The sequence below is a fragment of the Ambystoma mexicanum genome, chromosome 10 (assembly GCF_040938575.1).
Source record: "Ambystoma mexicanum isolate Mex_15411 chromosome 10, UKY_AmexF1_1, whole genome shotgun sequence".
Classification (NCBI taxonomy): Eukaryota; Metazoa; Chordata; class Amphibia; order Caudata; family Ambystomatidae; genus Ambystoma; species Ambystoma mexicanum.
Window position 1 is genome coordinate 504,060,818 of NC_090932.1, and position 25,132 is coordinate 504,085,949.

Here is a 25,132-nt window from a genome sequence, read left to right on the forward strand (position 1 = left end):
CCAGTACAGAGAGAAAATCATGATAAACAGCTATCCTACATTTGATTCGTCAAATATTATCTAAACAGTCAAATGCCCATGCAGGATCTACTATGTAGGACAGTCGAAACGTCAGGCCAAAGCAAGATGGAATGAACAGAGATCCTGCTTAAGGAACAGTAACTTGAATTCTGCTGGAGCACAGCACTGGGCAGAAAAGACACATAACTTCAGTCAGATCCGGTTTCAAATAGTCGAAACTGTCATTAGACGTAATGCACATGAAAATTTGGGCCTCAAGTTAGACCAGCGAGAGACATACTGGAAAGACCGCTTGGATGCTATGACCCCCGGGGCATAAACAAAGAAATGAACTATATGTGCTACCTGTGAGCCCTGACCATGTCCCATTTTTTTAAAAGACTCACAACTGGGGATAACTCTTAGTATCCGAACCTTTAAATTATGCACGTTACTTGATGTCTCACCAAGGTATCAGGACATCTCTTAGCCTTAACTTAGCCCCATATTGCTTCTCTGTCTTATCTACCATCTACTATCTTTAAAAACGGACTGATCCATGGTGATACATTATCTTTTTGTGTGTAGCTTAACCTTCTATAGTGGATGTCCCCTTGTGATCCACCTAGTAATTTATTTGACACTTTTCTCTATGACAACACATAGGGCTGCCGTGACTTTTGACATAACTATACAATAATACTACCTCCCATGATTTTCTGCCAACCACAATATGACCTTGCAGGTCTTTCTTCCGAACCTAATGCCAACCTAAACATGGCCACTTTCCTGTGTGTCTGTAACCATGGACACATGGGACACGAGGCGCACGTGATGCCATCGCGTACCCTGATGCGTGACGTCACATCATCTGGCAACAGTGACCCAAAGGATAACAAACTCTCAAACCGTGGGTGCTGCGTGAGGTCCTCTATTACCTGCATGCTGATACGTCATGAGCTTCATGTATGTCATAGATTTACACTAACCTCATTCCCTTACTACTCTCACAGAGTGCTTGTGCAGAGCAAGTAGGATCTACCCTAATGCATACATTTACTATCGTACTTTAGGTCATAAGGATACTACCGTGACAGTCACCTAGATGACTTCTAAACCCCAGGTAACGTGCAAGACACGCATTGATCTCTTTACTCATGTAACACTTAACACAATCTCTTTGTGGAGTTCTTCACTGATATGCAACTATTGCATTTTATTTTCTATTCAGATGAAAAAGATTAAGCACAAAGCCAGGCAACTTTTTTCCAGTACCTTACATCACAAATGCACTAGCCATTTGATACTCTAACGTGAAAGTGACTACATTCTGGATGTTTGTTTCTGTTTTTGTAAATATTATGTATTATAAAATCTACAGTGTCTAGCCCTGAAGAAGGAACATGTTCCCGAAATTAATAGGCATACACTGTTGAGTTATATATATGTGTGGATGCATAATGCCTAACAGAACATTACAAATCTGGGAAAAATTCTTTCAAATTAGTCATGCATCATCATTCTTGGATAATATTTATGAACTTGATATAAACAGGAAGAATATAAATTTGCAGCTTACTTAAAGAGCATTACGTGAGTGTACTACGAACTAGACATTCTTTCCTAGTTCTTTGTTTGCAATAGTCATAACAGTAGCCCCATCTGTGTGACTCCATGCACCACTGGCCCAACCATATCCAAGAAGCGTTGCAGGTAGAACCCGGGGCACAAGGCTTTCGGTGTCCCTTGCACGGTAATGGAAGAGAATATTCCTACACCCTATTGTAGGTCCAAACTGTGAGTTCATGCCTTTTTATGATGAGTAGGAGTGGCCCAGGCACCCTTTACCTGTAGTGTCATGTTCACCCGTATCACAGCAGCCTCATGTGCAGTCAACCATCAGCTGCCACAGGACAGCCACCTCAACAACACAGGGTGCATGTACAGGAAAAATAATACATGGCATGAAATCGGAAGGACGAATACCCATCACACAGTGCGGTATGGCTGAATATTCTGAACCTGCAGACCCATGCATGGTACAAATGCCTGATTTTGTCATCCCATCCGATGCAGGTGACTCAGGATACCCGCAACTCACCTGGCTGATGACCCCTGTGCGTGACCCTCGAACACCACATAACCACGCCTACAACCGGACACGCATCTGCACTGAACGTGCTTTTGGACTTTACCTTACCTGTAGTGTCATGTCAACCCGTATCACAGCAGCCTCATGTGCAGTCAACCATCAGCTGCCACAGGACAGCCACCTCAACAACACAGGGTGCATGTACAGGAAATATAATACATTACATGAAATCGGAAGGACGGATACCCATCACACATTGCATGGCACTGTTGCTCACAGGAGTGCCCATGGTGCGTTATGGATGAATATTCTGAGCCTGCAGACCCATGCATGGTACAAATGCCTGATTTTGTCATCCCATCCCATGCAGGTGACTCAGGAAACCCGCAACTCACCTGGCTGATGACCCCTGTGCGTGACCCTCGAACACCACATAACCACGCCTACAACCGGACACGCATCTGCACTGAACATGCTTCTGGACTTTACCTTACCTGTAGTGTCATGTCCACCCGTATCACAGCAGCCTCATGTGCAGTCAACCATCAGCTGCCACAGGACAGCCACCTCAACAACACAGGGTGCATGTACAGGAAAAATAATACATTACATGAAATCGAAAGGACGGATACCCATCACACATTGCATGGCACTGTTGCTCACAGGAGTGCCCATGGTGCGTTATGGATGAATATTCTGAACCTGCAGACCCATGCATTGTACAAATGCCTGATTTCGTCATCCCATCCCATGCAGGTGACTCAGGAAACCCGCAACTCACCTGGCTGATGACCCCTGTGCGTGACCCTAGAACACCACATAACCACGCCTACAACCATGCCCACAACCGGACACGCTTCTGCACTGAACGTGCTTTTGGACTTTTGAAGGCACAATTCAGGTGCCTGGATCACACTGGAGTGGCTCTCATGTATGCCCTGGACAAAGAAGGCCAAATTATCTTGGCATGTGCAATGATGCACAACATCTGCCTCAGGCGGAATGTGCACCTACCCCCTGACGCAGACAGGCAAACCCCATGGGCTGATGGTGACGAGGACCCCATGTTTGCTGGAGCCAAGCCTGAAGCACACAGGGATGGGGTGAGGGAGGGGAGGCTGGCCGACAGGCACTGACTGACAATTATTTTTAGCCCAGTGATTGGACACATAACACAACCTGCACATTTTGAATAAAGCGCACTACGACACAATCATGATTGTCCTTGCATTTTGTCAGTTTTCAATGTGCTTTAATGTATGTGAAACTAACCCCCTCCGCCCACCCACCACCAAGTCCCCTGCACACAGACCCCTCTCCCCCTAACACCAACTCCCCTGCACACAGTCCCCCTTCCCCCAACACCAACTCCCCTGCACACAGTCCACCTTCCCCCAACACCAACTCTGCAGCACAAAGCCCTCCCCTCCCCCAACACCAACTCCCTTGCACAGTTCCCCCTCCCCCAAAACCAACTTCCCTGCACACAGCCCCCTGACCTCCCCAATACCAACTCCCCTGCACAGTCCGCCTTCCCCCAACACCAACTCCCCTGCACACAGTCCACCTTCCCCCAACACCAACACCACAGCACATAGCCCTCCCCTCCCCGAACACCAACTCCCTTGCACAGTTCCCCCTCCACCAGCACTAACTTCCCTGCACACAGTCCCCCCTGACCTCCCCAACACCAACTCCCCTGCACACAGTCCCTCTGCCCCCCAACACCAAGTCTCCTGCACACAGTCCTTCCTCCCCCAACCCAACCATGTGCCCATGTGATGGCCCCTCAGGCCGACAGTGCACAGTCCAATCACTGGGTATGTGGCCACTTCCCATGTGCACCAGATTCAGGAGAACGCTGCAGTAGTCTGCGCTGTGACCTCCGTCGTGGGATTCCCTGTTGGGACTCCTCGGTGGGAGTGGTGGAAGTAGATGGGATGGAGGCAGGACTTGTATTCTGCAAATGCAGAGAGCCCCTTGCATAGCTCCCTTACCCTCTGCCCCAACCCCGTGAGGGATGCTGTAAAGGCCTCCACCACCATCTTTGTGCAGGCATTGTCCCTGTCCATGGTCTTTGTAGCACCCCTTATGGCACGGCTGATGGCCTTCACATGCCTATTGTTTCCTTTGGCAAGGCCCTCAATCCTCAGCCGACGTGCCTCTATGACATCAAGATGTTCCATCACAGCAGCCACAGGACCAGTAGAGGTTGTTGGGGTGGGGCTGTGATGACTGGGGGGTAGTCCTGCCTTGGGGGGCTGTACTGCCTGCTGACATACCATCCAGTATTTGATGGCAGAGAGACAGTTAGACATTTTTGACCGTAGCTAATCAGATAAGGGGGAAAATAGAAGAAGACCTGGGTGTCATCAGTGAAGAGTTGATAGGAGGAGCCATAGGAGATATCAATTTTCCAAGAGCAGAGGAAAAGGCAGTGAAGAGAAGTTGAGCCAGGACTAACCCTTGGGGAACACCAACAGTAAGGGTGGGTGAGTGGGGAAGTAAGGCTATTCCAGGACACCTGGCAGTGTCTGGGGCAAGATATGATACAAAGCAAGCAAGGGCCCTGCCCCGGATGCCTTGGATAGATAATGATGAGAGATGGTCAGAATGGTTGATTGTATGCAAGGCAGCTGAGAGGTCGAGAAAAATAAGAATGGATGAACGGTTAGCCTGATGAGCGGAAGAGATGTAGTTGCTGACATTGAGGAGAGATGACTCAGTAGAGTGCAGAGGTCGGAAACCAGACTGAAGAGGATCCCAGAGGTTCCATGTGTCAATGAACTCAGTGAGTTGGTTAAAAAGTATATGCTCTAGGATTTTTGAATAGTGAGGTTGAAGAGAGACAGGACCAATGTTGGCAGGACAGTTAGGGTCTAGGCCAGGTTCCTTAAGGATAGGGATGACAGTAGCCAACTTGGAGGATGATGGAAAAGTGACACAGTCAAGAAAGGAGTTGAAGAGGGAAGTAAGATATGGAGCACTACTGGGAGCCATGAGTTTCACTATTTTTGGGGATAGAGGGTTACTGGGGGCCCATGAAGGTTTTCCCTGAGAAGGTCACGGATCTCATCAAGGTTAGTGGGGGGCAAAGGAAAACATTGTCACAGGAGAGAAGGGTAGAGGTGGTAGAGAAAAGTGAACAGGTGAGGAGGATAGAAGGTTCTTTATGAGGGTATTTTGAATGTTGGAAATGTTTGAAGCAAAGTAGAGAGCCAGGTCATTAGCAGAAAGAGCAGAGGAGATGGAGGAGGGTTTATTAGGAGAAAGAATTGAGTTGAGAAATTATTGGAAGACCCTATGTTGAAAGGACTGAGACAAAATTAGGCCGAACTAGAAGTCAGAGTCGAGTACTACTTTATGATTTCTGCTTTTGGTATAATAAATATTATTAGTATTGTTTTAAACCACTTTTGTAATTATATTCTCTTCTTTACTCTGCCACTTGTGTATTTCATGAAATTCAAATTAAATTAAAAACTAAAGGTTTTCAATCCCAGAACTACACATAACTGATCTAAAGGCATTGCACAGATATAGTAAATTGGCTCCTACATTCACTCAGATCCCTAGGATGATTGTATCTGCTTCATATGTGTGATGGCAGACACAGACATATTTTGAGGGTTAGGTCTGATTCACTCAGTGTAATGTGGTATTCCTCAGCTTCTAGTTCACCTGCACAGTCGCTCGAAAAGTCTGGCATATCCTATACAGACACCTTTCCTCGTTTGCATGATGACGTTGGGGTCCAGTGATCGCGCTGCTTCATTGTGATAGCCCACAGTGTCATACTCTGAAAGAGTGAGGGAGAGAGGCAATCAGAATGGGAAAAAAAGAGTAACACATCAAACCTGCAAGCAACGAACAAAGAAAAAATAGATAGGCTTATAACTGTAAACTTACATTTCGACAAGAAGAAGCTAAATGGATTCTATACACGGACAGTTGTGCTTTGGGTTTACACCAAGAAAACACACGTTGGTCCTTCATATAACAAAATATGTTGGTAATACTTGTGCAACAATGGAAGACCATTGTACTATGTAAAGATAAATGGAATTCTCTGATAAATGCACACATCAAGTGCAACTAATTGAATACCATGCATATAGTGGGAAATGTTGTCCTTGTCAATGTCTTTCTATGATTTAGAAAAAGATGTATTTGTATTATATTCATATACTTTTAAACTTTCAAAATGTTACATGAAGCATTTATAGCCTCTCTGAAACTATTTGTATCATTTACTATAGAAAAAGTTAACTCGAATTACAAACCTGAATTAGACCATAGCCATACACTAATTCTGTTCACTGGTCAATAATTTTCAAATCCCTACAGGGACCAAGTATACAAAACAAATGTTGGATGTGATGAAATAAACATATTTTTAGTTTGGCTTTAAGCATTTTTCGCCTTTCTGTAACCAATTGACTGCAGGATTTGTCAGCATTCTAAACAGCAACAATAACAAACTCAAGCTGTGGCATGGTGTAATGGCAAGCACGGCAAGAAACGCAATGATATCATCACGTAACACCTTAACGTGATGACGAAAATGAAAATATAAATACAAAGCGGCCATTTGGAATCGCGGGTAAACCGCGTGGCCTCACTGAACGCTGGACTATCAGGGCTAGGGTCTCTTTTGAATAACACAGATACACAATCGATGTAAGACTTAAACTGCAATTCTGTCAAAGACTATTTCTGACAGTATTGGATTTATTATACACTAAGAAATACTGCATGTTCTTGGTTTAGGAACACAGGATTCCTTGGACATTCAACCTATATTTGTCAAGTTACACAAATTGAAGATACTAAAAATCATCACTTTACCACCTTTAAAAACTCAATAAGGTAGGAGATCCTATGCTTTTAATTGCAAAAAGTATCAGTATGATAGCAAATGGTTTCAGTTCAGGTTATTTGACTAAGAATATTTGCACACTTATGAGCTAACAGGACCCGTTGGTATTAGTTAATTTTTTTCTCTAGAGAAACAGAATCAAGTATTTGTCTGAGACATCAGTGTCCAGTGATAATATGGCATTTGGAGTGCAGAGTATATTACTTGATTTAGACTGCATTTGAGTATGATTTATGAATAACATTTTATTTATAACACTTTTTTAGACATCTAAGACCTCCTGAAGATACACCAAATGATGGTGGTGAAACACGTGTAGAGACATTAAGTTATCATAACACAATGATGTGAAGTACAAGAAATAATATTTTGAACACTATTATCCATTAAAACTGGTACTGATTTAAAAGTCCTGTGATGATATTGCATTTGGAGTACAGTGTATATTACGTGATTTAGACTACATTTGAATATGATTTATGAATACAATTTTATTTCTAACACTTTTTTTAGACATCTTAGACCTACTGAAGATTCACCAAATGATAGTGGTGAAACACATGTAGAGGCATTGGGCCTCATTATAACTATGGCGGTCCAGTAACAACAGTGCCGGTAAGCATACCAGCACCATTGTGACCGGAACAACACAGTACGACTCTGCGGGCAGGTGACGTCCCGCCCGCCAGGGTCAGACCTGGCCGGCGGAACGGCACCTGCCCGCAGAGTTTCACGGAAGCACTGGCACCCTTGTTAACGGTGCCGGTGCTTCCGTGGTCCCCATTCCCATGAAATCCCATTCGACTCCATGGGAATGAGGACTTAAAATATTACCGGCGCCTGACTTCCCGGTCTCCGGGGTCGTAATACCCCAGTGTTAATGGGAAGTCAGGTGCCAGTAATTATTTACGGGTACATCGGCAACCAGCCGGTATAACCGGCAGGGTTACTGCCAGACCCGTAATGAGGCCCCTTAAGTTGTTATCATAACACAATGATGTGAAGTACAAGAAAGAATATTCTGAACAATATTATCTATTAAAACTGATTTAAAAAATAACAATGCTTGGTGCATCTTTCTAAACAATGTTTACAATAATTATAACTGTGCTCCTAGCAAACAGAACTGAATGGAACTCCACATGCAGGATATTTTCTTTTCCCCAATATTTTTCATTTTCCACAATATCTTTCCTTCTTCTGAAGCTAGAAACCTTGGAGTCATCTTCGACTCCTCTCCCTCCTTCATACCTCACATTACCAAGAAGTCCCACTTTCAACTCCACCTCCTCAAAAGACTTCTTCCTTTAGTCGCTTTCCCTCAGAAGCTCAATGTCTCTAATTGCCCTTGTTCTCTCTAGGCTAGTCTACGGCAATAGCATTTTCCTTAATCTACCCTCCTCTTCTCTGTGACCCCTCCAGCTAATTCAGAATAGGGAGGCAAGACTTATCCTTGGCCTCAAGCCCAGGGACCACATCTCTCCAGCCCCAGAAACTCTCTACTGGCTCCCGGTTGCTGAAAGGATCAAATTCAAATCCCTCTGCATCATCCACAAGGCTGTCTGGAGACAGGGACCATGCTATCTACAACTTGCTCTCACTAAATACTGACCCTCCAGATCTTTACTCTCCTCTGGCACCAACTCTCTGTGTGTTAAGCGCTTCGCTAAACAGTTAGCTGGTGACCAATCTCTTTCCTCAGCAGTCTCCCTCCTATGGAACAGCCTCCCCCTTCCTCTTCATCTTGAGCCGTATCTCCTCCAATTCCAGAAGCTCCTCAATACTTTCCTTTTCACCTCCTCCTTCCCTTCTTCCCTCCTCTGCTAAATCACACAGTTGCTGAAATTGGTGACCAGGGCCCGTATGTATCCTCCCAGGGCCTGGCCTCTGACACCCAATCACCTACAGACTCCACCCCTCCCAGCACTCGCATTGGCACCCACTGTCCTATTTTACCACAGGCTTGCACTTACTTATTTATTGGCGGCTGACTACTCCATCTAGGCCTCACACCCACCCCAGAACTTCCCTTGTGATACACTAGCATTTACCGCCTACTCCCTCATTCCCCCTCTCTCTTTCTCTCTCGCTCTCTCTCTCCACTTGCACTTTCTGAATGCTCACAAGGCCTAGTAGGTCTGCCTCTATCTTTCATTGTTATATTTGATTTAATTCGCATGTACCCTCCCTGTTGCCCTCTGGGCGCTTTGAAACACAATTTACTTGTATAAGCGCCTTACAAATGCACAATAAATAAAATGTTTTAAAACATTTATTTTTGCCCTGCCAGAACTGCTTTCACTGCATGGCAGTAATTTCTGCAGTATATTGAAGTTATTTTGGCCTGGCGACCTTTCCTTTCTGAGTAGATAGATTGTCCCTACTGCTTGTGTGTGGCATATCATCTTGTGCATTTCACAAAATATTTTACATTTCACTCTAAATTTTCATTTAATTCTGTCCCTCCAAACCTACAGCACAAATACAGCTGCCCTAATGCATGTTGAGTGTTGCGGACCATCTTGGTGGTGGAGATTCTCAACAAATAAGGTGCCAGGAGAGAGGTTCCAAGTGTCAGGGTGTAATATGAGGAAGGGGCCAGTGGCTGACTGAATACAGTATCTCAAAAGAATGAGCACTCCCCCACTTGCTACAAAAGTGGCTCTTGGGTAAAGCGCTTAGTGTTTCAAAGGTCAACAAATCCAATGGCCAGGTGGCGGGTGCAAATAAAAAATTCCCAGTACTTCTGATGTGCCAATAAAAGAAGACATGTCCACAAAGTCTTTTCAAGTCTCCGCTAGCAGAAAATCTCATGAAAATATAAAACTCTCTCTCCATCTATCAGTCGGCAGGGGAGAGAGGGGTTTCTCTCCAACCTCCTCTTTGGGCAGTGGGCTCCCCTGGATTGCAGGTTCATGACTCTTGGGCTACTAGGTGTTTTTCTGCCTGCGTTCATTCATATGTATTTTCTCCTAGAAGAGCAGTTGGAGCTTCCCACCATCCTGGAAGCAATGTTGTGGCTTGCAGGATATTCTGGTGCACCTCGGTGGGGTTTTGAGTATCCAGTCCCAGTGCCACATTTAGTCTAGTCAACCAACTCCCTACCTATCTTACCCGGACTATGCTAAAAATGTTGTAAATGTATCACAGATAACATTTGTTCAATGGAGTTGAACCAGGGTAGTTGTCTAGCCCCAGGCTAACATAAAGTATCCTCTACCGGTATTCTGAATGTAATCATGGCTGGATTGCCCCATGTATGCACCCAGGATAATACTGGCTTTAAATCTAGTTTCAGGTGAAGATTTTCTCATACCAACGTCCCACTACATAGGTTTACTCAGGACATTAGAGGGAAGAGCAAGAAGCATTGGTTCTGGCCTGAGCTGCAAATACCTCCAGGGTTGAAGTTAGGAAAGATTTCCATTTATGGGTAATTTTCCCTCCAGTTGGGGAACCCCCAAATTTTTTCTGTTGTCTGACCATCCTAGCCGGACTTTTACCAGTGGAGCCCTTCTGCTGCACTCCGCTGGACTTTTGCTCATCCTCTTATGGGGACACTAACATGCTCTTCAGACTGTCAGTACTGGGAGACTTTGTATCCCTTAGTCTTTCACTTTGATGCTATTTCTTAGCAACATTTTATCAGTGCACAATGTACCTTCCAGTACAGTGCGTGGGGTCCCTTTTTCATTTTTAATGACTTGGACACCCTCGAAAGTTTTTTGGTGAATGTACAAGTGTGTTCAGGACAGAGCTGGTGGCAGCAGTTACTTCTAAAGCATTTTTGACTGTTTTGTATGGTCCAAACCACGTTTACCGCGTTTGGCCCAGGGCAGTGGTCAGTGCCTAACATTGCCATGCCACAAGGTCCTTTGTTCTGTCTGCCATTGTATCCCTTTGCCTTCCCTAGGTCGAGCAGACCCGGGAATTTCCTTTTTTGGTCATGCAGACCCCCGCCCAAACAAAGCTTTCGTGGACTTTTGCATGCCTTGTGTGTGTGCACCCAGGATGTGGGCTGGAGCTATTTAGTTCCAATACACATCCTGGGTTCCAGGATGTCTGGTGTGCTGGGATGACTGGGACCACCGTGGACCATGACTGATCCACGTCTGGGATGGCTGAATCTGAGCAGATCTCTTATTGGTTTCTCATCATGTTGGCACAAAGGAGATTTTGCATGAGAGAATGCACCTTACACCCATTCAAGGTCGATCTTCTGAGTTCACACCGAACTTAGTAAAGGAGCCAAGTATCCTGAACCAAAGAAGCAGATCTGTGGAACCGCTGATGACCCGCTGGAAGGTTTGGCACACTGACCCCGCTGTTGTCCCCTCAGTGCCCCTGTTTCTCATCGAGCACATGGCCTGCAAGGGCACCTCCTGCATAACCTGTAATCAAGCCTTTTCGGAATTATCCCTGAACCGCCCAGTGAACTTACAAGCTCGTAACAGACCTTAGCTCTGGAACTGCCGCTGTCTCCAGATTCGACTTGAGCCTTTGGGGACCGTAAGCTCCCGATAGAAGGCACTTTCCTGCCGAGTTTCATATACCTAGCATTCCTAGGTCTGGAATTAGGAGAGTCTGTCTGAACCCGAGCATATGCAGTTCCTGTGTTGCCCTGCTGTGGTGACGATCTTCGTGGGTGCCTTGCTGCTGTGCCCCCTGTGCAGTAAGACGAGGTGCAGTGGAGTTAGGGGTTATGAGTTAGGGTTTGAATTGTTGAAGGACTGCCTAAAGTATATTCACACTGTGTGACCCCTTTTCTGTTGCAGGTTGTGGATCTCTACTTGTGTAATATTGCTTTAGGCCAACAGTTACTGTATATATGTTTCCTAGTTATTGTTGTGTTAGTTTTGTTAATATTGCTGAGATTGTGTTTGAGTTAAAAGGCATTTAATAAATGGATATGTATTTTCGATATATACACCTGACTGAGAGTAATTTGTTGTGTTGTTTACTGTGTGTGCTCATTGCGAGCTTTTGCTCATCCTCACCCCTCCTGAGACCTAGTCTTGACTGCCGCCAATGCCACCTTGATTGGTCTGGCTTGTCCGTTACCCTGTTCCAAGAAACTAGGCTGGCCTTCTGAACCTCTACCCACCAGGTCAGAGCTCAGAAATCCATCTTAACAGTTGACTTTACCGCTCTTATTCCACCAGAGTGTTTGCGAATTATAGGGTTGCCGCACTACCACATTTCAGAATCATTTTAGTTTTGGTTAAATAAGCACTCCAGATCTTTGTTGCTAATAGCCAAAGTTGCCATATAGGCAAAGGTCAAAGTACATGAGATAATAGAACCCTTAAGCATCAGCCTTATGCTACACAGAGCTATCCCATGAGGTAACATACAATGCTAAAGGTTTTTTTTTTTTATATTAACTGTAAAGCGTTACTTGCCGCACCTAGAGCAAAATCAAAAGTTGATGGCTGGAAGGTATTGAATAAATCATAACCTCCGGCTCAGCCATGGGCAACCTTCCAGACCATTGTGTTTCAGCCTACCAAGCCAGTACAGAAGGGGAAAGACCATATGAAAATCAGCATTGGTCCCGCCCCAAAAGGGGCTGTCCAGCCCAAACTGCTAGCTCACATTTCTTCTGGACGAGACACAAGAATCCCCAAACGTGTTTCAGCCTTGTTGGGTGTCATCAGTGATGAGTAGCCTGGGTTTCTAGGCCCAGCAGGCTCAGGACCCACATCTGGGCATACCCGCCCAACTCAGGGTGACTAAAGCAAAAGCAAAAATTGATGGCTGCGAGGTTTTGAATAAATCCTAACCACTGGCACAGCTCTGTGCAACCCTCCAGCCCATTGTTTTTCAGCCTGCCAAGCCATTAGAGAAGGGGAAAGACCATATGCAAATCAGGCTTGGTCCCAACCCAAAAAGGGCAGTCCAGTCCGAACTGCTAGGTCACATCTAGCCACACCTATCAATATGCATGTTCAACTGTTCTGAAGCTGTAAGGGATACATGACATCAGAACTGTATGGTCTGCATAGAGCAGGATGGCTACTTACTCTCAACAAGAGCGAAGCACTCCCCTCAAGAGCGGAAATGTGCTACCATAAATCATTGATATACAAAAAGAAGAAGGTAGGCATCAGGGGAGAGTCCTGCAGCACCCCCTTCCTAATGTGGAAAGTGCAGGTAACTTCCCCTCACAGTAGAACAATTATTAGTACACAGCCCTGAAACAGATTATTTTAAAACTGCCACATTTCTGATAAGTATTTCTAAAGCGCAGACCTGGGAACAGGTTAAAAACTGTTTGCAAATAAACAAAGGCTGAATACATTAGTGCCTTCTTCAGGTTAAAACATTTCTGAAAGATACAATTTAATATAAGGGATTCCTCTACAGTGCTCACAAGTTTCTGGAAATAGCTTGGGTGGGTGAGAAAATGATAGGTTACTGTAGTAACGTACTCCTAGTCCATAGTCCCCTTTACTCCATACTGTATGGGCGTCCTTCGCAGGGACGAGAGACCGAACCTTTTTCACCAGAAAAAGTCTTCTTCCCCTTTAAATTTAGAGGCACGTGGGGGCACGGCCCTTGAAGCATGAGCTCCCCTGACTCCACCCACCAGCGCCACTCCTCAGTCCCCTTTGACAAGTCGACAATATTACCATGACCTAATAACGCCAGTTTTATTAGGGGGGAGGATGGTGGGACGTATGGAGGAAAGGGGACTATGGACTAGGAGTACGTTAGTCACTACAGTGAGTAATTTATAATTACTCCTACATCCCTTCCCCTTTCCTCCATACTGTATGAGTGATTACAACTAAATGGTGCCCCAGGGAGGAGAGGTGACCCTCCTAAGAAAACAAGTTCCTTAAGACTGCTTGCCCAAATGCAGTGTCTGACCTTTAGCCGACATCCAAGCAGTAATGCTTGCAGAAGGCCGGAGGCGTGGCCCATGTAGCTGCCTTGCTGGTGACCTGCCACAGAACGTGCTTCTGTAACGCCACTGCCGTGGCCTTGGCACTGATAGCGTGGGCATGCATATTTGCCGGGACTAGCTTGTGCTGACCCTCATAGGCCTCCTAGATGGCTGCAACCATCCATCATGTGATGGAGGCCTTGGAAGCCTGATAGCCTGGCTTTGACCCACCGAAGGTGACAAAGAGAGCCTCTGATTTACAGAAACTATCGGTTCTGTCTAGGTAGAATTTTAGAGCGCACCTAACATCCAGACAGTGCAGTACCCTCTGAGCTTCGTCCTTTGGGTCTGCGAAGAAAGTGGGTAGCACTATCTCCTTATTCAGGTGAAACGAGGAGACTACCTTAAGTAAAAAGGCAGGATACGTTCTAAGCACCACCTTGTCCCTATGAAAAGTAGTGTAAGGCTCTGAAGCCACCAATGCCTGGATTTCACTGACCCTGCGGCCAGATGTAAGACCCACCAAGGGGACTGTCTTAATGGTGACTAGCCTGATGTCTGCAGACACCATTGGCTCGATTGGTTTATGCGCCAAGGCGCCAAAACTACGTTGAGGTCCCACAGAGGGTGTGGTTTCTTGATAGGTGGGTAGAGCCTAGTGAGGGCCACCAGATGTCTTTTATGCACCGGGTTGAAGGATGAGAAGACCTCCTCCTCCTCCGAGTTCCAGTAGGCTCTGATGGCCGCCAAATAGGTGCGGCACGTGTCATCTTGCACCCCAGAGTGTGCGAGGTGTGCTGAGAAGGCTAGCACGTCGTCCAACGTGCAGGTCAGCTGATTTACCGCCTTTGAATCCACACAGCGACAAAACATAGTCACTTGCTTTTGTACTGGCTCCTGGTAGCATCGCCCCTAGCACCTTGTATGATGTCTAGGTTATCCTGTGACAGATGCAAATGCTTTAGTGTGGCCTGTTCAGGGGTGTGACCTGTTCTGGGGGGCCGAGTGGATGACCGTGCTGCCCTGCTGAGATAGTAGGTGAGCTGGGTCCAGCGGAAGGTACATCGGGGCTGATCCGAAAGGCTGAGTAGTTCCGAGAACCAGGCCTATGAAGGATGAGGTGCCGGGACCCCATTATCTTGCAGATTACCCTGTGGACCAGGGGAGTGGGAGGGAAGGCATACACGTTCATGTTGTTCCATTGTATCTGCATCGTGTTGCCAAGAGAACCCCTTCCCTGTCACTGCCAGGACGCGAACTGGGTGCACCTCCTGTTGAGTCAGGTGGCAAAGAGATCCACCTGAGGGTGACCCCATCGGTTGAAAATCCCCTGAAGGACTTGTTCGTTCAACTACCATTCGTAGTTGTTCGCACCCAGTCTCCTGAGCCTGTCCGCCTCCAGGTTGGACTCCCCCGGGAGGTGGATTGCAGTCAAGTGCATGTTGTTCTCCCGAGCCCACTCCCAAATGCTGTCTGCCAAAGTGCATTAGGGAGGAGATCTGGTGCCAACCTGCTTGTTGATATAATACATGCTGGTGGAGCTGTCCATTTGAATGAGGATCGCCTTGCCACTGATCAGCGGAGGCAAGGCCTTGAGAGCTAGTCAGATGGCCATCAACTCGAGCCAGTTGATGTGGACCTCCCGCTCCTGATGAGGCCAAACTCCATGGCCACTGTGGCTGTCCAGGGTGGCTCCCCAGCCTTCCAGGGATGAGTCTGTGATGATGGTAACCTGCAGTGCTGGTTGCCTGAAGGGCCTGCCAATCAGCAAGTTGTAGTCTGTATCCACCAGACTAGATCTGGGTGGAATGCTGACAAGGTCCGCCTGGGAACTCCTCTCCTGGCTCCAGGAGGCTGTGAAGTGCAACTGTAATCATCTCATTTTGGGCCTTGTGTATGGCACTGCCAGGAGACATGCCCCCATGATAGCCAAGAGGTGCTGGTACCACCATGCCAAGGTCACTGCTCTGCTGAGAAAATGCCCAGAGGCCGTCTTGATGGCTGTGATCTTGTCCTCCGAGGGGAAAACTTTCTCGGAGCCGGTATCCCAGATGGGGCTCAGGAATGTTAGATTATGGGCCTCATTACGAGTATGGAGGTAGCCATGGTGCTATTAGCGCCATGGCTGCCCCCATACCGCATACCGGGTCTGGGTTCTAGGTATGGGACTTACCGGGTCATTCCAACCTTTGAGGACCTGGTAAGTCCCCATTCTGAAAACCATTCCCCATTCCCATTCGAGCCCCCATAGGGCTCAATGGGAATGGGGAAGGAGCTAATAACGGGCCGCAAATAGCGGGCCCATTATTAGCTCCCTGGTCCCTTAGCGGGTCCCACTAAGGGCGGTTGGTAGAGGTTAGTGGCATCCTTACCGGTGCCATTAACCTCTTACCGCTGCACTCGTAATGAGGCCCTATGTGTAGGCTGTTGCTGCAACTTCTTGAGACTGATGGAGAATCCCGAGTTATGTAGATTATTCATGAGGGCTGAGAAGGTGTGGTGTACTGCCTCTGGGGACCTTGCTCTGACCAGCCAGTCGTCTAAGTATGGATAGACATGGTGACCCTGGGCCCTGAGTAGGGCTGCCACCGCGTTCATCAGTCTTGTGAAGACAATGGGAGCCGTGTTGAGGCCAAAGGGTAGAACCTTGTATTGGAAATGTAAGCCCATGATCCCGAACCTCAGAAAGGACTGATGGGCTTGCCAGATCGGGACGAGTAAATATGCATCCTTCAGATCCAGTAAGCACATCCAGTCTCCCTTGCATAATGCCTCAGCAATAAGTGCTGGGGTAACCATCTTGAACTTTTGAAGAGGGAGGGAAAGGTTCAGGGTGGAAAGGTCCAACACAACTCTCAGTCGAGCCTGGATCTTCTTGTGTAGGGCGAACATCCGTGAATAGAAGCACAGATACCTCTGGGAGGCTGGAACTTCTTCCACTACCTTGCTCTCTATGAACAAGCACATTTCCGCCAACAGAGTTGCTGTCCCAATCTGTGGGAGCAGAGGGGAGGGGAGAGGAGAAGGAGGTAGAGGTAGGTGGAAGTCCGAGGATACTACTGACAAGTTACAGGGGTCTGCATACCTTGCATGCCAGGGTTGAGGGTGAAGGGCAAGTCTGCCCCCCACCAGAGACATGTGTATCCAGATGGGCGTGTCATGCCTTTTTTCCTCCTGAGGCTGGGCCTGAGGAGGGGGACTGAAAAAAGCCCTTATGCCCCACCTTGTGCTTCTTGCTGAAAGACGGTCAACTGGTCCAGGCCCGTCTTTCCTGGAAGCCTCAGAACCCGCCGAAGCCCTGAGCCTTGTCGGAACGCTGGTGCGTCTGGCTGCAGGTCTTGGGCGTGGACTTCATGAGGATAGAAAAGGATATTGTCGTCTGGGAACTGTTCTTCTTATCAAGTTCCTCATCGGTGGTGGAATGGAACAGGTCGCCACCCTCGAATGGAAGGTCCAATATGCACTCCTGGACGTCCGGGTTGAACTTGGTAGCCCGTAGCCAGGCTGATCTCCTCATGTCCATAGCGATACAGATTACACAGCCTGGGGTGTCTATGTGAGCCACTGTGGATTCCATTATGTCTTGTGCCACAAATTTGGCTCCTGCCAGCATTGCCTTGAAGCGCGGCTGACTCTGTACGGGAAGCTCCAGAAAGTCAGCTATTTCCCACCAAAGCCTTTGATTGACAGCAGCGAGCATAGCATCTGCATTGGACTGACGAAGGTGCAGCGAAGCGTTGGAATAGACTTTCTTTCCATATGTTTCTAAGATCTTCTCCTTACCAAGGAGCGCTGAGTCTTAGGTAGCTTAGGATGATTGCAGCTTGGAGTATAGTGAGACCGCGGCAATCACTGAGGCATGTGACTGAGGGTGTGCCGACGGCAAGAGTGGATCCCCCTCCAACTGCCGGTACTTGGCGTTGAGGCACCTGTTGGTAGGCTGCGCCGAATGGGGCTTAAGCCATCCTTTTCTGGCCAGTGCCACAAAGTCCTTCTGCATCGGAATCCCTATTCTAGCCACGGGGCGTAGAGTGAGGACCTCCGCCAGGACCCCCACCTATTGGTTGTACCACCTCTGCTTGTGGGAGCCCCAAGTATTCAGCTAGACCTGCAAGCCATTCATGAAATGCCTTGGCCGACGAAGGTATGTCGGTGTCCTCCTCCTCATCTGTGTCCACCAATGTGTCCTGTTGGTCGGGCGCAGCTGGAGGACTACTGTGCGCCAAGGGATGAGGTGTACTGACCGGTGCCAGAGGCTGCTGTGGAGGCTGACACGGATCCGCCGGGACTGCAGGAGACACAGAGGCCGGTACCGTGGGAACAGGCATGGGCAGCAGGGGCTACACGGGTGGAGTGGCCGTGGGTGTTAGCGGCAGAACTGGAGGCAGAACCGGAGGGAGCATGTCCCGGAAAACATCCTTGAGAATGACGTCCATCTGTGGGGATCTCATAAGCGTGTGGAAATAAAAAAAAACTGTCCTCACAGGCCGGTGGGGCGCTCGGTGACGCCGATGCAGGTGCAGGGCCCTGAGGTTGCTGAGGCCTGAGCACACTCTACCTTGCTGCATGCAGGGTGTATCTGCCCTGCGACGCTGAAGGATAAGCTGTAGGCCACGTGCCTGGTGAAGACCAGTCCCACCTAGAAACACATTCTGCTACCTGCTCCCCAAAGGGGGATGGTGATGGACGAGCAGCCATTTTGTCTGACGCAGCAGGCATTTTTCTCGGGCTGCATGCCACGTGCCTGTGTCTTGACGCTTGCCCCGCTGGGGCCAGCCTCTTCCTGGACTCTTGCCGGTGGAGGTTGAGACCTATCCTGCACCTCAGGCCGGTGGCCTGGTAGGTGTTGTGCCCTCGGCTGTGTCGCCGGTAGTGCTGCATACAGGCGCCCTCTCAGACATTTTTCCGGTAGTAGGGCATAGCCCCTCGGGTGGAACCCCGGTAATAGAACCTTGCGGTCCCTCAGCGACATCACCGGTAGGATCTCGCGAACCCTCGGCCTGGAGGCTGTTAGCTAAAGCAGCTTTGGTACCTGTGCTGGTGCTAGGACCTAACTGGTCCATCCTGCTCAGACGTTTCCTGGGGAAGGAGTCACACTTGCGGAGTACGGATGAAAACAGTGGCCCTACCTTGGGCCTTGACTTGTGTCTGACGAAGTCTATCAAGTCCTCTGGAGGCGACCTTCCGAAGATCTCTCTCCACCGAGCTAACCTGTTCTTCAGAGCGCTCGGTGTAAGTATTTCACACGCGGTACAACCCTCCCAGCTGTGATCGGGGGCCAAGGCAGCGGAGGCAAAAAGCGTGGGGGTCAGACATGGGGAAGAGCCCCTCGCAGCCTGGATACCCGCTGAAGCCCGACAATGTCAACATGCGCCGGGGAGGAGCGTGGAACCAGAGGAGTGAGGAGTCTGAATAAAAGACAAAAAGACAAAGATACTATTCCGGGGAAGAGCGTGTGGAATTACTAGGTGAAAGCCTAACCCAGGAGCGCTGGTGAAAGCGGTCCATTTCCGTCGATGTGGAAAACACAACTGGGGGGTGGTGCCGGTGGGCGGAGTCAGGGGAGCGCATGCTCCCGGGGCTGTGCCCCTGTGCCCCTCTGAATTTAAAAGGGAAGATGTTTTTTCTGGTGAAAAAGGTTCCGTCTCCCAACCCTAGCGAGGATCGCCCCTACACTATGGAGGAAAGGGGCTGGGACGTAGGAGTACTATATCCTTATCTTGTATCCATGTCTGTAGCTGAACAAGAAGAAACTTCCCAACCATTTGCTCCAAAAAATTCAGTAAAACTGTAAGGTGATAGTTACATTGCTCTTCTCTGTCACAATTTTTATACATGGGAACAATTTCTACCCTTGCCACGATCTATGCATGGTGCCTGATTCCAAACAAATGTTAAACAAAAATTTCAGATATGGCCCGAATATCCTGGATTCTGATAAAAATAACTCAATCGAAACATTACGATCAACAACACTCCCTCTCATGCATCAAGGCATTTTCTAAACAGGCAATTACATCACTTGATTGCACTTTGCATTTGCATATTCCACTGCATGCCTCGGTAGGGGAAGCAGCTAAAAACAAAGTCTGCTAAAAGTGAAAAGGATCTGGATAAATTTAAAGGAAAGTTGTCATCTAAACGTTCTAAAAGAATTACTTAATTGGAGATTTGTTCCTGAATTTATAGCTTCTAAAAATCATATAATTATAATAATTAATAATGGTCCTTCAATGACCTGAGGGACACCGACGTGTCCTGCTGTGTAATCACTTAAATAGATGATTTTAATTGAGCAAGCAGTAACTAAGAACTCAGCATTAATTGTAGGCTTTTTGGTCTAGTTTCTAGTCCCTTAAAATATGGATCTAAATAAATAGGTTACTGAAACCTTAAACATAACAATCCAAAGCACAAACTGACTGTCCCTTTATGTAAAAAAAGATCCTGATATATTCAATGCTCACGTGTCTATAGGCATGTTATAAATGCCATATCATATCATATCAATGTAATAGCATCTAGCTCCTGGAACTTCAAAACATCATTAACATCTGTTACACTATAGACTCTGATGATATATCAAATAAAAAGGCACTTTAATGTTTATGTGATGTATGAAATTCATTGTATCCTTTTCTTTGTAAATAGGTAAATCAGAAATGATTTCTTTAGTCAAAAAATATATGAACAATTAGTACCCAGCGTACCATAATGTCAATGAAATCTAGGCATGATTGTTGCGTTTGCAAGCATTACCTTGACGGAATCCCTTTCACGTTGCAGCGTGTCCCTGGCGCCGGTGCCCAGCATTCTTTCACATATAGCAATTTTTATTCAGGCCACCATGAAAGTGAGAAGGGACCACACGCAGTCTCTTCTCCCTGTTCCAGGGGTTCCAGGGTGCCTAATATTTTTGTTTACTTTTTAAAAACATTTCCTTTGTTTACTATGGCCACCACAGAAAGGGAGAACAGACTACGTCCACGAGACGCGTCTCGCAACCGGAAAAACGCCATTAGTACCCCAGTCTAACGGGCCAGGGTGCTAATGGCAATAAGCCCCTCGCCGGGGGGTATTACCATGTCAGGTAATGCCTCAGGGCCTTCGTTAAGGCCCTCGCTATGCTCAGGCCTGTAACTATGGGCCCCGGGGCATTACCTAACACGTAATGCCCCCTGAGCAAAGGGCTTATTGCCTAATTAAGAAAGGGCTGCAAGTACCATGATACCATTCAAAAGGATATGTTTGAACACCAATTACATAGGACAGCTTCTGCGTGTCTTTGATTTTGAGCATGGAGGATGGATTCTGTGACTCATTAAAATTGAAAGACTGGAAGTCTTTAACTTAATTGTCTTTTTGACAACAGAAATATGTATATATCTAAAGATGAGACGAATCAGGTGATGAGCCAAGCACAGATTAATATTACATATGTTGTGCAACTTTGATGGCTGCTAAGATATATCTGAATATTTTTAATGATTTTCAAAATGTGGGTACACACCATGTATTTTAAACAATTTTAAGTGACAATAGAATAATGTCACGAGAGCCTATTAAATATGCTAGGAAAGAGCTTAAATGAATCGTCTAACTCCTGGTAGAAATTATTTTCAAACTCCCCACCAGCAGGTGCTGATGAAGAAAAATGCATGACATGATTACTTTTGAAAAACAAGCACTGGCAAGTAGAATTTTAAGTAAATCCTGAATACCTTTGGACAAAAAGCTTGAGCTCAATGACACCAGGGATCTACTGATAAAGATTCTCAATCATTTTGTCAACTAGTGGATTCTAGCACTTCATCAAATAACTCCTTAACTGGCTTGCAGAGCAATATGCCTGCATTGAGTTGGTTTAATCAGTTTTCAAGTCTATATATATATCTCAGCAGGATGGTCTTGATGTAGACCTGGATTCAATTGAAAAACTAAACTGCTTAGCCGATGATTTAGACTAAGCTAAAGTTAAGGAATATATTTGAGATCTGTTCTGACTTCAGGACCCTGGCCTTGATGGTGTCCCTGGTAATCTTTATAAATCAAATATTGACCAGTGGGCCCCCCTTTTGGTCATGTTTTTTTCAGTTTGCATTCATAACCAAAGTAATGCCTTCAACATGGTTTGTCTCACTTGTAGCCATTTTCAAAAAGGGTGACTGTCAACATCCAGCATGATATTGGCCAATTTCCTTTGCATGCTTACTGAGTAGGCTGAAAGTAAACATGTTATTTCTTTCTTATAGCTAGAGTTTCGTGAATCATTGGGCCCCGTAGAACAGTGTAAAAAATCTGTCATTAATTGTGGACAAGTACTATAGGATCTGGGGAAAAGTGTATACCTGGGCTTCATGGACTTGTCCTCATCTTTTGACAAGGTGTATGGGCCACTTGTATAAACAACTTATTGATGCATTCTGAGTTTTCAGATTTGAACTGAGAAATTCTTGTTGTGAGGGGTAATCACATTTCTCCGACTCTGGGTAAGGCTCTTGTAACCAGGACTCATGTCTGGCAGAGAGTCTCCCAGGACCCCCCTTGTTATTTCCACTTGTATAAATGACTTATTGATGCATTCTGAGTTTTCAGATTTGAACTGAGAAATTCTTGTTGTGAGGGGTAATCACATTTCTCCGATTCTAACTGCCATCATTGTGATTCAGCAAATTTTAGATTTAGTACAAGTAAACTTTAGGGCAACTTCCGTTTATATGTATATTTTGATATATGGGTGTGTGATATTGTTTGATGTATAAACATGTGGTGTAGAATTTGGAGCTAACTGAAATGCTCTATTGTATTGGGAAAATAATTAATTATAATTTATTTGAATGGTTATATTTCAAAATATGTGTTTTATATTTGTAAAAGATTTTTTGTTAACCGACATACAATTAAAAAGAAATGTGTTGATTCAACTCACACTCTCGAACAGAGGTCTTTGTCACTTGTGGGAAATCAGGAGATAAAACTGGAACATTTCCTACAGAACATGGTGTGAAGCAAGTCTGTGTGATTTCAACTGATCCACTCCTGTGAATAACAGCTGATGTTCCCACGGCAGACAAGAGATGTATTGCATACTTGGCCTATGAAGACTATGTTAATTCTATAGGACGTTCTCCTGCCACTATGCAATCCTTGCTGAGGAGGCATGGGAATTTTATGAATAGGCGGAAAATGACAAAGAACATCCAAAAATCAAAAATCATTGTATATCAGAGAACAAAATCCAAAAATGTCAGTTACATATTTTAAATCAACTTCTCAATAAAGAGCACTCCTTTTATTACCTAGGGATTGGATTTTCAAACTCTAATAATTAGAAGTTCGCAAAGTTCGGCAGTCCTGCAGCTGAGTCTGCCTTCCAGTTCGTTTGTGGGAGGATCCACAAAAGCCCAGCAGACTTCTGCGGAACGCGGAGCACGCGAAGTTCGGAAAGTTCGGCAGTCCTGCAGTCCTTGCAGGCAATGCAGGGAGCAGGGCCGCCCCTCCCGGACAGTGGGCATGGTGAACCAGACCCGGATCCAGAACTGGTGGATATACTGGAACCAGAGTTCTACGGAGCAACTCTAAGTCAGCGCCTCTACGTGAACGGGAACTAAGATCCCCGGTGAAAAGAGGTAAGAACCTCAAGACTGCTATCTTAGACGCTAAATCCACGGCAGTCACAGCACCTGGCACACCCCCCGGTCACAGTGGGGGCGGGGGAAGAAATGGCCCCCTTTCAGGAGACTGCCGACGCCCCCCTGATGAGGCGGACCTAACACAGGTCCAGAGCGCCGCTTGGGCGAGAGGTCTTCCAGCTCAGCCTGCCGGAGGGTGGACTGACCTGGACATTGCCCTGGTCCTGTGTATCAACAAGTGCGGGGGGATCACGGAGCCTTATAAAGTTCCGAAGTACAGAGAAAATACTCATATGGAAAATCCAGGAGTGAGCACGATAGAGGAGCCGTGCCTGCCGACTTCGACATCAGCCAAGAACGGGCAAACAAAAATGACCACAACCTTGGACAAAAAGGGGAATTTGTCCCAACTCAGCCAGACTCCAAGCATAGACACCAATACTACAACAGTAGGCTCCGGACCAGACGGGCCGGGCCGCACACGTCGGGGGCATCAGGGCTGACAGAAAAACCTCTGCCAACGATTAGGGCTGTAATCCACACAAATACGTCCTCATCAAAGATTGAGAAATGGAAGCCAGATCGAAATGCCCTACCAGGAGCAGTATTCCCCAGACAATCTAAAATAGAGTTGTCGAAAACGGGCCGAACAAGATCCTTCGAAAATAATCTGAGTACGAACTCCAGTGATGTGTTCATAGAGAGTATTAATATGGAAACGAACCCAGAGCAGGGGGAATGGGTGGATCTAAGCCACCCGGCAAGCAAAACTACCAATGACCCAAAAAAGATCAACAAGACAAGTGCAACAAAACAACAATATACCATGAAACAAAGGGGAAAACAAACAACTCAGAGGTCCCCTGCAAAACCTAATCGCCAAGATGAAGGAAAACCAAAGCAAAATGAGAACAACACAAACAGTAAAGAAACAAAAAAACAACGCGTGTGGTAGTCAAAAAACATGACGCAGGCACGGGCGCAAGCCAGAAATCCATATTATCAAAATGCTGTATTTAACTTCATTAATACCCACAAAAGAAAATGAAAATTAGAGCCAAAGGATGAAATATCTGACGCCGACATTTTGGAGGTCATTGAGGGATCGTTCCCGGCAATCAAAGCAAGAAAAACGGAAACAGACATCAAAGAATCAACAAGACACGAGGAGAGGGTGCCATCAACCGGGGAAACGCGAGGGATAAGCCTGAGGAAAATCAAACCGCAGGAGGCAAACCAAGCAGAAGCAGCCATGCGAAATCATCCAACCCCTAAAGAAAGTAACACTCAGAGTCAAAAACAGTTCAAACAAAAAGCAGTTCTTATCGACCAATCTATAGAGGTCAGAGAAAGCCACAGAAATATGGGAGCTTCAAAGGAGGTGGATGAGGACGCAAAGATCCACTCAAAACCAAATGAAGCGGATGGCCAACCCCAGCAGAGATCAGAGGAGGCCGGCCCGTGCCCGAAAACTACCAACATTGAAAACACCAATCCTACAGGGACGCTCCCCCAAACTGTAAGTCCAACGTCTAGGAAGGGAACAATGGCCGAAAGACGATCTCAGAGACCAAGTCTGGAGGCTGTCGTAAGGAATGAGGCAACAGTCGAAATCAGCTCACAGTCACAGCAAGAGGTGA

At 46.6% G+C, this 25,132-nt stretch overlaps 1 protein-coding gene across 1 annotated transcript in view; it reads right to left on the bottom strand.

The window, feature by feature from the left end:
• Positions 1-25,132, bottom strand: part of LOC138491513 (kyphoscoliosis peptidase-like) — a 929,435-nt gene that overhangs the window by 325,451 nt on the left and 578,852 nt on the right. Inside the window, exon 4 of the mRNA XM_069618050.1 lies at positions 5,774-5,891. Within this exon, the coding sequence (XP_069474151.1) occupies positions 5,774-5,891 (118 nt within the window). The remainder of the gene's footprint in view (positions 1-5,773; positions 5,892-25,132) is intronic.